General features: G+C 41.7%; 1 protein-coding gene across 2 annotated transcripts in view; it reads left to right on the top strand.

Annotated features, from left to right (window-relative positions):
* Window positions 1-14201, top strand: part of DIP2C (disco interacting protein 2 homolog C) — a 311802-nt gene that overhangs the window by 160728 nt on the left and 136873 nt on the right. The window contains exons 2-3 of one of the 2 annotated variants that reach the window (XM_058800269.1): window positions 4869-4940; window positions 7521-7688. In XM_058800269.1, the coding sequence (XP_058656252.1) occupies window positions 4869-4940; window positions 7521-7688 (240 nt within the window). The remainder of the gene's footprint in view (window positions 1-4868; window positions 4941-7520; window positions 7689-14201) is intronic. The other variant, XM_058800262.1, reaches the window with a different exon arrangement.

Here is a 14201-nt window from a genome sequence, read left to right as displayed (position 1 = left end):
AATAATTTTGAATAAATTTACTTCATAGATCATGGCAGCAGTTCTTCAGGACTGCATGTGTTTGTTTTTAGAAGTGATAATAAACCAGCTAATAGGTATTTCAGCTGAAAATGAAACTTTTGTACTATATCAACTCTAAGAATTTTGCTTTTGTGAAAGCAGCACAGCACCTTATTTTTCTGTGGTACTGCTCTTTCTAACCATTCTCAGCTTTGAAAGTGCAAATGCTTTAAGGAAGGGTGGAAATGCACAGGTATTTTCATGTTTAATACCTTCATATTTTCACATTTAATAACCTTCCCTTTAACAAAACACAAAGAAGTGAATAATTTGCTGATTACAAAGTTGTGCCTTTTCATTTGTGGTTTAAGGTGTGATTCAGTGTAGGACACGACATACAAATGGATGGAGTTGACTCATGGGGAGGCCCAGAAAGAACACAGGATAATGGGAATGACTTCAACATTTACAGGCATTTCTTGCTTCTCAAAGTCTCTTGCCCAGTGCGGAGTGTCCCAGGGGCTCTCTATTACCTGCTGTTCCTTTCTCACTCGTGACGGGTTTGTGCTGCAGTTAAATTGCTCTGACCTGCCTGTCCCAGCTTTAGACCATTGTCTCTGTAATGCAGAAATCCAGCACTTGGGAAGGAAGGAGGAAAAGCCAGTAAATGTTCAAAGAAAACACAGTGTCTAATGCAAACAGTAACAGTTGTGATGAGCACAGTCGAATGAACTTACACTCCAGCTTTGTGGCTTTGCTAAATATAGCCACAGAGGACTTGGTGTCTGCAGGCGCTGGTGTCGGAGAGCATTGCCATCTGCAGCTGGGGAAGCAGCAGGAACAGGGGCACAAATCACAAATAAAAGAGATGGCACTGGGATTACAGACTGCCGGAGCCCTGGTCCTGTACTCAGCTCAACTGGGCTACCTTGCTCCTTGGAGGGGTGGATGGTCTTTAGTTCATGCTGTCCTTTTCATTGCAAAGGTGGCATTTTCCCTCTTGTGCCTGGAGAGACTCTCCAAGACTTCTTTCAATAGAAATGAACTTGTTTAGGTGAGAGGGTCAGTGTACTGCATGCCTGTTGTTCAGCAGCCCTTGGACAGCCAATTTTAAACATGGGAAAAAGCAGGGTAGCATTTGCTCACTGTTAGTTCATTCAGGTCTCTCAGGCTTGTGCTTTGCTCTCCCCTGCTGGCCCTTGGGCACAGAACCCCCCAGGGAATACACCTGTGGCCTCCCAAGGTGGAAACCTGTTGGATCACCAGTGGAGATGAGGAAAAAAAGAGCAACGTGTTCAGGGGAAAAAAACCTGGGGAGTGCTGATGCAAACGGGAGGCTGAGATCCTTGGGTGCAGTGAAGTGAGTGCAGCCTGGGAGGAAGGGAGTGAGGAGGGCAGGGGCTGGGGACCAGCTGTGGGATGCAGCAGAGCTGGACAGAGCACTTGGGAGCAGGGGCAAGGCCAGGGGATGGGGTGCGAGCCATGGCAGAAGACGGGCAGGCAGAGCAGAGGCTGCAGGGAGCTGCTGAATGGAGATGCCACCTTTCAGCTGTGTGGCTTCATGTGATGGTGCCTTGTCCCAGGGACACCCATCCTCAGTGCCCTGCAGCCATGTGCTCCTTCTGCTCCCTCCCATCCTTAGTGCTGGAGTCTTGTCATCATCCATTCATCCATAGCCTTTTCCTTAAACCCATTGCCAGCCTTTTCCCCTGTGCAAGGAGATCTAAATATGCAGAGGCTTTGGAGAGTGGGTAGAAAGCCCAACGCATTCTGTCTGCTCAAAGGACATTGTGGGTGAGACCCTGTCCCCTCCTTGGGTCTGCTGGCTTTTCAAGAGAAGAGTTTGTTAAAAACAGAAAGGTACCATAAATCCTTTCTTCCTAGGGCAACCAAGTGTAGTTCTACTTATCTTATTGATACTCTAAAAAAGCCAAAATTAAATGCAGAATTGCACTGTGGAAGAACATGAGCTAGGTGGACCTGACTGGAAAGGGGTTTGCTCCTCAGATTATAGATGTAAAATTATTACATTCCTTTGCAAAGGGAGGAAGGACATAGTCCAAAGGTCTTAGTATTGTGTTGACAATTTTGGTTGAGAATATTGGTGGTTCATGGTAAGAACAGAGTTTAGGCTCACCTAACCTTTGGTGAGCTATGCTTAGTACATCTTTAGAGCTTACACAATGAGTTCAATATAGCTTTGAAATGCAATAGATTTGCATATGTCATAATATTTTAATGGTTAGTGAGCTGTTGTTTGTAATCTCAAGTCAGTCTACCTGAAAAAACACAAATTAATATGAATAGCATTAATCATGATAAATAAAGCATAGTACTTCCCCAAAGTATGTGATACACTTGACTTCTTTCCACCTCAAAATGGTGAAAGTGATGCTACAATGAAAATTGTAGAGATTTTATATTTTGCTTTTGCATGTTTTTTATAGTTGGTGACTTAGGAAATGATGTGCATGATTATAGAAAGTTTAATGATAATTCCAAATTAATTTGCAGTTTGCTCCTGGAAACTGAAATATTTCCAAAATATATTTGTGATTTTTTTGGCGATGTCAGTGGTCTGGGGAAGGAGTTGCTATTGTTTCTGCTCAGAGTAGTTCTTTAATAGTGAACTTCAAAAGACTGAGTGTGGATACCAATTTGAATAAAAGATTATTACAGAGAAGAGATAACACTTTTACCTTTCCCACTTTGACTGGTTTCTGTCATTTCATTCCATTAAGACAATAGAGGTTTATAAACTAGTGGAAGAAACTTAGAGGCAGGAATGGGTGCAAGTTGCATGAGCCATGTCTGGAATGCATAGCTTGAGGTATTGATTGGCATGTGTTATGTACTACCATGTGAGTGGAAGAGTAACCAATACTCAAGCACCTGTTGTTAATGGTTTCAGATCTAAAATGTCATTTCCAGCTTGCACATACCACAGAGGAGCTGTGATTCTCCACAGGGTACCTCTGCTCTCCTAAAAGAGCAATAGTAAAATAAAAAAGTAAAATTTTTACTCAGGCTATGTCTGGAATGTGTGAGACTTTGGTGTTGATGAGCACAGGAAGTCAATAGTAATTTGTTTAGCAACAGTTTGAAAGAAAAAAATTCCTCACATTTTATAATTTTCACATAAAAGGAAACACATTTGTCATTAGAACATTTTCATGAGGTGGTATCTATTGTTACTGTCTGGTTTGTGAGAAGCTGGTGATTACAACGGAGAGGAGGCTTGTTTCACTAGCTTGAACACATGCCAGAAGTATTCAAAATGGGAAGAAATGTGCTTGAAAAGTCAGTGGGTTTGAGCTTTAAAGGCTTAGAACCTCTTGCCAAGTCTGCCACTTCTTCCCTGCGTAAATACGGGAATGTTATCATTTGAAGTGCTCCAGTCTCGCTCTCCTCATTTAAAAACCTAGATATTTTAGCTGGCTTCTTTTGTAGAGCAGTTTGAGATATGGTAGTGAAGACTATAGGTGTTATTTTCAGGACTGTTTTTGAAGCAGGGGCAAGAGGTTGGCTCAGGACACTGTCAGAGAGATTTGCAGAATTTTGCCTCCTTATTGCTTACTGGAACCATTCCCAAGAAAAGGTGTTTCAGCAAGGCATAGCAATTAAAGATGTTTTTGTGTAGTTATTGATTTCAGACCAGCAGACTTTGGTGCTAATTTAGCACCCATTTGCCAGAGCAGCTGGGATTGGAATGAGTGTGTTGTTCCCTTGGCAAACGGTGTCCTCAGGGAAGGGTTGAGCACGGGGATGGAGCAGCACAAACAACCTCACGTTGCCATGTCCAGCTGGACACCACAGTCAAAGCTTCTCTTCTTTTTTGTGGTTTCCACCCTCCTAAGCCCTCAGCCTTTACCAGTATAGAAGTCCAAATGAGCTTTAGCTGCATGATGAGTCTCACAATAACAGATAGGCCTATTGAAAGGGCAGGGAATGTGGTGTTATTTTAAAAATATTTTAATTTTTAGTTTCCGGAGTAGCTTATATCGAACACAAGCATGTATGCATGTATTGAATTTGATATTTAGCTCCAGAGTCAGGACTGTATCTCTGCTTTGGTGCCAAACTTCTGCTGAAATGTAAGAACACTAAAAGAATATGTTTCGTTCTACATGACTAATTATGCGTCATTTTTTGCTGGAAAACTTTAACAGAAAACTGTTTTTTAATTTTTATATTAAAAAAAACATAGCTTACCTGGGGAAGCTTGAGGCTCAGTGAAGTGTCATTTTAATTGAATTTAGGAAATACAGATATTTGCCTCCAAATATTTTTTTGATACTTAAGTGGAAATCCAGACAAAGAGTCTTTAGTGTACTGTTTTCTAGTGAATCTGTTGTAGCTCTGTTTTGTTTTTGTTTTGTTCCTCAGTACTGCTGAGAAATTAGCTAAAACATTTTTATTGCAGAAATGATATAGCAGCAGTTTCAAGTCTTTTGTGCCTTACATGCTCGATTAGAAAAGTCCCATTAATGATAGAAAATGCTAATCAGTGATGTGTTTTGCCAGCCACCACAAGCCCACACATTCTATATAATCCATTGTTTATTAACCTAATGAAGGTCATTGCAGCTTTTGAAAGCTTGTTGTGCAGCACATCAAAATGGTTTTAAAACTCCATGATGGACTTTGGTGCTGAAATAAGTCAAGGCTGGGTATTTTCTCGCCAGAATGGCTCTGGCCTGAACTGAGTTTTTTCTGGGTAGAATGATCATTCTGTGCTTTTCATTTTAATTCTGATTGTCAGGACAGTTGAACAGTGCAATGGTGGCTAAGCTGATGGTGTTGGCATTAAGAAGCTATACACTGTCTTTATCCACATCTTATTGATTATCCTTTTCTTTTCTTGGCAGGTGACATCACACAGAAGGGATATGAAAAGAAGAGATCAAAATTAATTGGGGCCTACCTGCCACAGCCTCCCGGTATGTGTATCTGTGCTTGTGATATATGAAGATGTCAAGTGTACTGATAGTTGCCACCACTGATAGTTGCAGTAGAAATCTGCATCTCTGAAGGAACAGATGTGGCAGAAACAAAGATATTGTTATGCAGAATAAGCTTATTCCATCCATTTTGTGTGTATTTATATATATATATGTCTGCTTTGATGTGTGTGTACATTTTTTACATACGTTGGTGTGGGTTTGGCAGTCATGTCTGGAAAATTAATTCAGCCTAGGGTTGTTAGAGAGGCATTTTTTGTTGGAAGGAATGCAAGAATCCAAAGGAAAACGTGATGTCCCAACTCATTAACATCTCAACCATGTGAAGTTTTCTGAACAGAAGTATGCAAGAGTGGAAGAGAAACTTGGATCTTTGTAACTTGCTCCATTTCTGGGTTTCCTGTCCACCTCTCACTTTTGAAGACCCTAGAGACACTATCAATATCCTTGGAGTTCAGCTTGTCCTAAGGCGTGTGGGCAGCTGACCTTTTACACATACCTGGTTTTAGTATTAAGGGATAGGCTGCATGCACTTGCTCAAAAGGTGTAAATGTGCCTTCAAACTAAATTTAATAATGGATTGCTTAGTTGAATTTATTTCATCTGTGTGTATAAGAACTTTCCAGAGTTGTTTTACTCTTGTGAGGATCACAAAGTTCAATGTGTAGTTGTAGGCATTGGTGTTGACCTCTCTTCTCTCTTGTTCTCAGAGGAGTGTGCCCATGCATTCCTGGTCTCACTGACCTTACAGAGGCTCCACTTAGGCTTGGCTGTTCTCTGAGCCTTGATTTTGTTGCAGGTCTCAGCACTAGTTTCTCCTTCTTTTACAAAATCCTTGTTTTTTAAAGGAATTGATGGTGTTTTATTTAAACTGCTGATGTGTGAAGGCACTGCCTTGTTCTCTCTTCATCAGGTTTGTATATCTATTGTCTAGCTCCATAGCAGAATGCTGATTTTGTGCCTTTGGATTTCACTTGGTCTGCTCCACAGGTGGGAACTCCACAACAGAGATCAGTGTTACATACTGATTACACCTCTGTTTTCTGAAGTGAAACAGCCTGGTTTGAGGGTGTCTGTGACATTCCCAAAACATTGGGAGCCATTAGAGAGTGAAGCAAATCAAATCAATTGAATTACAGTACCAGAGGTGCAGTATATTAAATTGTTGGGTATTTATTGGTCCAACCCGATGATCAGGCATACATTAGTCTTCACAGCTGGTTCTCATGAGACCTGCTTAGATTTGCTGAATTATGGAGAGCCTCACAGCAATCCTCAATGCAGTGGCACAGTTGGAACCAGAATCTGTTGATTTTTTTTAGTTGTTACTCTCCTTTCTTCACACAAGCAAATAGAGTTGCTTCTCCAGAAAGTTCACGGTCCTCTGGTCAAACTATATCCATGGCTGAAAGTGCTGGGGGTTCATATGCATGTAATGATGAAAGAGGGAACATGGAGAACTCTCACAGATTTACCTGTCAAGGTCTCTACTGTGATACCGAAGTTTTGCAGTGTAAGGAGACGCAGAGGGATCTCTGTAAACCAGTCCTGTGGTGAGGTCCATTCAATAACTTGAAGAAGTCATGATTGAGAATGTAGCTGACTTAGAGCTGTTTTAAGGATGGGACAAGATGGAATGAACATTTTCTGTTCACCCAGTTGCTGGAAAATCCCTCACAAGGAATGTGAAATATGGATGTGAAGGTAATAGGATCAAGAAAAGCAAACTATTGGAATGTTGTCCACTGTTTTCTTGTAAATATATTAAGGTCAATCATTTAGCTGATGGCTAAATGGATTATTTTATTATAGTGGAAGACACTACTTCTGCTGTATTAAAGTATTTTCCTCCATAAACGGATACTATTTGTGCTTGGGTCTTTTGCTGTCTTTGTACTTTTTGTTTGTTTTGTTGTGTTACCTTTTGAACAAAACCTGAAAAGGTTCAATTTGATATAATCCTTCTAAGACCTTATTCATCTGGCTTTAAATCCCTGCTCACTAGGAAGGGGGAGATGAATCCTTTCCATGACAAAAGAGATGCTGCATTTTAAAAGCCTCTGTTAATATCTCAATAATTACACACATGACCAATTAGGCATTTAAAAAAAAAATTTGTAAACAGTTTTGATGGGGAGTGTGAGAATTTATAAGCAGTGATGGACTTGGATCTTGGTGGTATAACAGAATAGAGGTTTTAGAGACATTTTAAACCAGTATGGAAACGGACATGACTTCTGCTGGGAAGGGAGGCATTGGGAAAAGGTAGGAATTTGCGTTCTGTGACTGCACACTAAAGGAAACACACTAAAGGAAATCCAAAGGCATTTCCCCTCTGCTGGGGCCCGCAGTCCTCCCGCTGCACCTTTGCTAACGCTCGTAGCGCCCATGTTGGCAGAGTGGAACATCGACCCGCGTTGGCTCCGTGGGTGTCCTGTGGTGTCTGTGCGTGCGTGTGCGTGTGTGCTCTTCTGCATGGGGGCAGCAGCTCCACTCGTTGCTGTAACAAATGTAAAAAAACTAAACGTGAATTAATTAGTTTTTTTCAACTTGTTACAGCAGCGAATGGAGCTGCCGCGGTTCGGTGTAGACTGCAACACAGTGAAGGAGCTGCCAGAAGAATGCTCCGCACTGCCAACATTGGTGTCTGTGACATCCGGGAAGCGGCCGCTAGAGAGAGAGCAGCCAGCACTGCAGGAAACCGGCCTCTCTTTTATTTTCGTTTTGGTGAGCACCATGAATGTATCTTTTCCAGTCCGTATCTGTATATAACTGTGCCTCAGCTGGAAGCCTCTGGTAGAGCCTACATCAGTAGGATGGACATGGGGCTGCCAGCTGCGAGGCAGGACACCCAAAGGATGGCATCTGCAAGGCCGTTGCTGACTTTCTCTGCCTGAGAGTGATGGGAAGGGAGAAGGAATAGCTCTTCTTAGTAACATTTGAACGTATTAACACTTCTCTGGCTTCCCTACCATGGATACTTTGGAGGAGATTGCACACAATGAGGTGTTGAAACACAGGGATGCATGTGTTTCTAATTCCCTTTTTGGCACTGCCTTTTTACAGTGCTCTAAACAGGCCCAAGCTCACCAGATTCTGGAGGAAGCGGTAAAAGTCTAAGCACCCATAGACCTTCTGTGCTATTTTCAAGTAGAGATTTCTGCTTGACTTGCAGGAGCAGTCATCAGGCTGGTAGAGCAAGCTGAAGGAAGAACATTCCTCAGGGTTACATCCCTGCAAGGCAAGGCATGACTCCAGCCATGCCTGTAGAACTGTGGCCTTCCCAGGTACCCATTCCTCTGGCAGGACCTGTGGCTGGTGGCAGGCATTCTGTTTTATCTCTATATTTATAGCAAGGCTGCTCTTTAAAACACCAGATTTTTCTTGCCAACCATGTGGGCACATGGAGGCCATCACACTCTAGCCTGTGTGCTTGTCCACACTCGCACAGGCTGTCCAGACATGTTGTAAGAGATGGCTGGAGGGAAGATAAGATTTACAGTTCTGTCAGAACAAGACATACCTGTAAAAGGGTTATCTATTTCAGAAACCTTTTCTACTCCTTTCCAAACCAATTTGCTATAATTCTGTAGAGGAGGTCTATATTGGATTCTGACTGTGTTTGTATTTCTTCTCTTACACAGGGCTGCTGTAGGTCAGGTTGCCTCAGTCTGACATGGTTAACTTCCTCTGCCTGAGATTTTTGCAAAATGGAAGGGATTAAAAGTAAATTGCAATTTCAGGTTTAACAGTATTAGTGATATTAAACCATGTGATAAATGTAACCAGTAAAAGGTCTGTAGAATATATGAACAGACATACACATACCATCTTTTTGTTGTGCTTATTGGGATGCTGTCATTTTAGAAAGGGAGAACTCTTATTTTTCAGGAGTGGGATTTTTAATGAAGGGTAAAGCCAGGCAACCATGTGGTTGATACTCCTCCAGGTGATGTAGGAGCTGGCTCTTAGGCTCCCTGTTTCTGACAGGACAATCCCAGGGTGTGTATTGTGACATGCTGAACAGCAAACCTGCAGTGACACACAGGGGACGTGCCAGATCCACTGCACATCTGCAGGCTGACTCTGCAGTACATGCACAGCAGGTCTGACACATCCAGATGCTGCACAGACTGCACATATGCAAAGGACATTTGTACTGTTCCAGCCAGGCTGTCGAACATCCCGAAATCTGGAACGGATGTGCTGCATTTGGCAGTGTTAATAGGAGAAGGGATGGGGGAGCCCCCTTTTCTTTCCCCTTAAATCCCCACCTGCTTTAAGTCAGGGAGACAAAATACAGCTTTGTTTCCTCAAGATTCTTTCTCAGGATGTGAGTTTGTAGCTGGAGATTTTCTGTGTGCAGAGCAATTTTTCTTTTCTTTGTGTGCCCGTATTTCAGACATCTAAAAATAATAGCGAATCCAGACCTTTATATCTGTACTTACATCCCAGTCCCTCTTGTGTGGTGACCTTTCTCTTACTGCCTCTGTAGAGGAGCCATGACAGCCAAGAGTTGAAGTAACCACTTAAACAGGGATTTATTTCAGAATAACTTTCTGAATTTTATCTTGATTTGATAATTTAGTTAAGGGTAAGACAATGTGGACAACTGCATGCACACTATAAAGAGAAACCCTCCCTATAAGAAAAAAAAACCTCAATAACCTGTATTCCCCATAAGCTGTGGTTTTACCCAATTCACCTCCAGTGTTTTGCTAGGAAATTTGATTATTCATTCACAGACAATGCTGTTATCAATTAAGCATTGCTTCTAACAGCTCAGACATGGGTGGTTCATTCTCTCTTAATCAAGTGCTGTGTCTCCACTAGATTGCTTTCTGTAATTTCCCATCATTGGTACCACCAGTGTAGCTCTATTTGTAGTGCAGCCATGTGGACCAGCCATCAGTGCTTTATTTATTATGGTTAATAAATCTGTGAGATGTGGTGCTTAAAAGGCACCTGCTGCTGCTTTCACATGCCTGAAGACAGATCCCTGCACCTCCTGCTGCTGGAGCCCCAACAGCACCAGCCTGGGAACATTTCAAGCTATGCAGGGCAGAGAAGATAATATATTTGTGCAGAAGATCCCTTTGCCTTACAAAAAACCAATTTTCTATAGAATTACAGGAACAAATTTCCACAGCCTCTCCTATTAGCATGACACATATATTAATATCTGCTCTCTGTGCATATATTTGCATACTTTCTGTGTGTATGTGTGCATGCCTTTGCTTTCAGCTATTCCTGCTGCTAAGTCTTAAGGCAGTCCAAGTAAACTTGGTGATTACAATTTCATTTTTTCTTCCACACACATTATTTGGATTGCAACATTATTTGGATTGCAAAGATTGCAAGGAAATATTGAAACAAAATTTGATTCTGAAAAAAGTACTCTCATGTATTCATTTTGTTAATACAAACAAGTATTCCTATCACATCTGCCTTTCTAATTCTGAAAAATCTTACCAAAAGATAGCCATGATGGGGCATTTCAAAGAGTGTAAGTATGGTGAGAACATGGATCTCTTTGAAAGGCATGTGCATGGCACAGCATGGGGGCACATCCCTGAAACAGTGAGACAGATGTTTCACAGATGAGAAACTACAGCACACAGACAAGTGCCTAGTAAGTCTTGGGCTTAAAATAGAGGTTGGTTTTGAATTGGTGGATGCCTGCAGAGCTTAGTTTGGATAAAAAGGAAGGTATTGAAAGCCTCTGAGAAGTACCCCTTGAGGCCATCACTTAAGTATGATGGTTACTGGCTTGGTTTTGCCACCATGACTGAGAGTCCAGTTACCATTTGATAATGCTCTGGCCTTTGATGGCATCTCTGTTTTCTATCCTGTACCAAGACCATATAATATTAAACACAGAGCAGAAAATACCTTCCTTCCCTTTTCACTAATGAATACACGATGAAATCTGTTAGTAATGCAGGTACTGGTTTCAGCACTTGGTGTGATGTTTTTTGGGTGGAGGGTATTTTTAGTACACATTAGAATTGGTATGTTTTTCAAAGAATTTGAAGATTTCTGAGGAAATACCTGTTGCTGTTCCTGGAGGCCATCTGCAGAACATAAGAGCATAGGAGGAAACATGAAAGTCTTGGTCTAAAATCTGACAAATGGGTGAGGAAAGATGTCTCAGTCAGAGGTGAACAACAGAGGGTAGAAAAGAAAAGCAGGACTGAGGGCCTCAGAGCTTAACCAGTGTTGGAGCAGAGGAGGTGGAGCCTGTGGAGGTGTTTGAAGAGCTGGGTGCCACTGTCAAAATGAGAAAGTGCTGGAATTCACAATGTTGCCTGAATTTGTCTGCAGTGTGATTTGACCAGCCCATTGGTGCAGGTGTTTGCTTTGTGAATAGGTAGTCTTCTTTCACATATTCTCCAAAAAGAATGGGACACTGAAGCTGTGGAAAGGAAAATGGAAAACAAACATCACATTTGCTCTGGAGCTGTAATGTGATGTCCACCATCACTGGGATAAAGGAGAGAAAAAAGAAGCCCATGATATCCATGCTAAGCTTGCATTGAAAGCTAAACCTTTCAAGGAAATGCTGGAAGGCAAAATTGAGATTGTAATAATGAAAGAAAATTTGGAGTATGTGGATTAAGTCAGACCAAGAGTAAGCTCACCTGTGAAGGAAAACTTAATTAAACAAATCTAATCGGAAATTACATTTTTCCAGATTTGTCTAGCAGAACGTGGCTCCACTTTCCTGGATGTCTTTGGTTAGAAGTATTGCATTTTAAGTCTCCCTTGGATTATCCAGTGAATTCATTACTTAGTTGTACATTTGATGGGAAGAGTGAAATGCCACACTAAGTAATGAATTCCATGGGGATGGTGTGACATTTAGCATGTTTACAAAACATACTGTGTGTTCATACCTGGGTTTACTTTTAAAGCTGAGCCATCAGCCATTGAATAGAAGCTCAGGAAAGGGAAGGTAAATACTGTTTCTTAAAACTGCACTGCAGGCACTGTGTGCCTTCCTTCCCAGTGGCCCTGGAGTTGTTTGGTTTATCCTACAGCTCTCTCTCCTGGGGACACACATTGTAAGTTAGTTTTAGAACAATAACTGTAGCCTCTGTCTAAGAATGCCTTCCATTTCTTGTCAGTTAGACATTTCAGCTTTTAAATTTTTTAGATTCAAAAATTTGACACAGACACAGGAATAAGAGATACATCAAAGCAGGTTGTCAGCTGACAATAAGGAAATAATTGTCCTTTGTCGGAGAGGGCAGTGCAGCTATTGACATGTTATCAGCACATAGTGTTGCAATTTAGCTACAAAAAGAAGTAATAAAGAAAGGAGGAACAAGGAGGTGAAGGGGGAAAAAAAATTAAAAAGAGGTGAAGCCTGCTTCCAGCTGACAGTTTTGTACCTTCCATGCACTTAAAAATAAAGCTATCCAGCTTGCAGTGCTATTGCTTAAATAGCTTTACTGAGGCTCTTGCATTTCTAGCTAAATTTAGTCAAGACAGAATCCAGCTTGCAGATTAGGATTTGTGGATTGATATATCTGCATTAAGTTGGCTGCCCATTAACCTTATATTTATGCTTCCATTCCTATGTGAAGAGATATAGTTAATTCAGTTTCTGAAACTCAAAGAGCTTTTCAGTTTATTCCAAAGCAGTGACCACTTGCACAGCTCTCAAGGCTTCACTGGATTTCCAGAGTTGCCTGAAGATGGGTGCCTGATACTGTTCAGGACTTCCTGAGGTGCTGGAGACACCTGCACAGAGTGAGCACACAAAACAGTGCCATTCTGGCCAAGCCAGGTATCACAGTTCACAACATCTGCAAAGAAATTTGACACCTTTGTTTAGAATCCTGAGTTCTGGTCTAGGTCTCTGTTTTTCATAATGAGCTCTTAGCTGGAGCACCTTCTTGTAGACATATAAAGGTGTCTTAGGAGCTTTAGCTTGTGTTAGGAACATGTCTGATTGCTCCAGTGCACCTGCTGATGCCTGTGTGTGTTGTGATAACCATGAAGCACTGATTTCTAGGCCTCTCATATAAAATAACTCTGTTCCAGGCATATATATTTTCCTGAAATTCTTCATGGCTTGCAAAGAGTCAATCACAAGTGCTAATCACGCTCACCTGGTAAAGTCCTGCTTCAGCTGCAAGGCTGGGGTACACCATGGTGTTATTAAGGATTTTGCTGCTTTGACAGTGACTGTGTCTGTGCACAGGGCACTGGCCTTTCTCTTAGGAAAGCCATTCATTGCTTTGCCACCTCCTTAAATTTAGGAATCGATCCAACTATGGATTCTCCAGCCATCACGCTGCCGATTCACAAACGCGTCCGGGTAAAGCTGCACTTGAACAAGCATTAGCACTTAACTCACAGACCCTTGTGCTGGCTCTGAAAGCTATCAATTTTTGGGTTTAGTTATGTTCAGAAGTGAAAAAAAAAAATACTCTTGTTACTGCACTATGCTGCTAGAGCCTTCATGGAGGTGAACAATTTGGCTGTTAACACCACTTTGTTATTTGTGGCAACAAGTCACTGATTTCATGGTAGTCATTATTCTGCATGGCTTTTACTCCCACCCATGGCTGAGGAGTGGCAGTGTGTGGGTCCTTGCTATTGTGTCCTTTGTCACACACCATTGCTGGTGCTCTGGGAGCCAGTGGGTGCACAGGAAGCCAAGATGTCAGTCCAGGCAATCCAGCTAATTCCTGCTCCAGCCTCTTCAGTAGGGAACTGTCATCCAGTTCCTTGCTGTCCCTCCAAAGTGGGGCATTTCTTTCTGGCTTTTCACCCTAGAGGAACATTATACAAAGAGATGTCCCCACAGTTGTATTTTAGCACACAATTAACTTCCTTATCTTAATCGGTGTTGTCAGTGGGCCAAGTTCAGATGTTCTACTCCACTCTTGGGTAGAGATTTATTCTCTGTTTTGATATATATGGGTAAGTAGGAAGTAAAGCCATCAAATGATCCCCCAGATCTCATAAGACACTTTGATATTCTTATTTAGTTTTCATTTGCCTTAAATGACTGCTGGTGCAGGATGATGAGTTGGGGCTCCCTCCATCCTGACTATTTCCTGAAGAAACTTCATGTTGCCCATTGGGTCAGAATGGACTTACTTAAAAGAACAAACACATGTATACAAAGTAGAAGGAAATAAAACTTGCTAAAGTGTCTCAGTTTTAAGATTAGATGAGACACTTCATGTATCTGTAGTAAAAACACAATCTCCATAGTGAACTGGA

Source organism: Ammospiza caudacuta, chromosome 1 (assembly GCF_027887145.1).
Source record: "Ammospiza caudacuta isolate bAmmCau1 chromosome 1, bAmmCau1.pri, whole genome shotgun sequence".
Taxonomy (NCBI): domain Eukaryota; kingdom Metazoa; phylum Chordata; class Aves; order Passeriformes; family Passerellidae; genus Ammospiza; species Ammospiza caudacuta.
The sequence above is the reverse complement of the archived record's forward strand: the minus strand, read 5'-3'. Positions and strand labels throughout refer to the sequence as shown.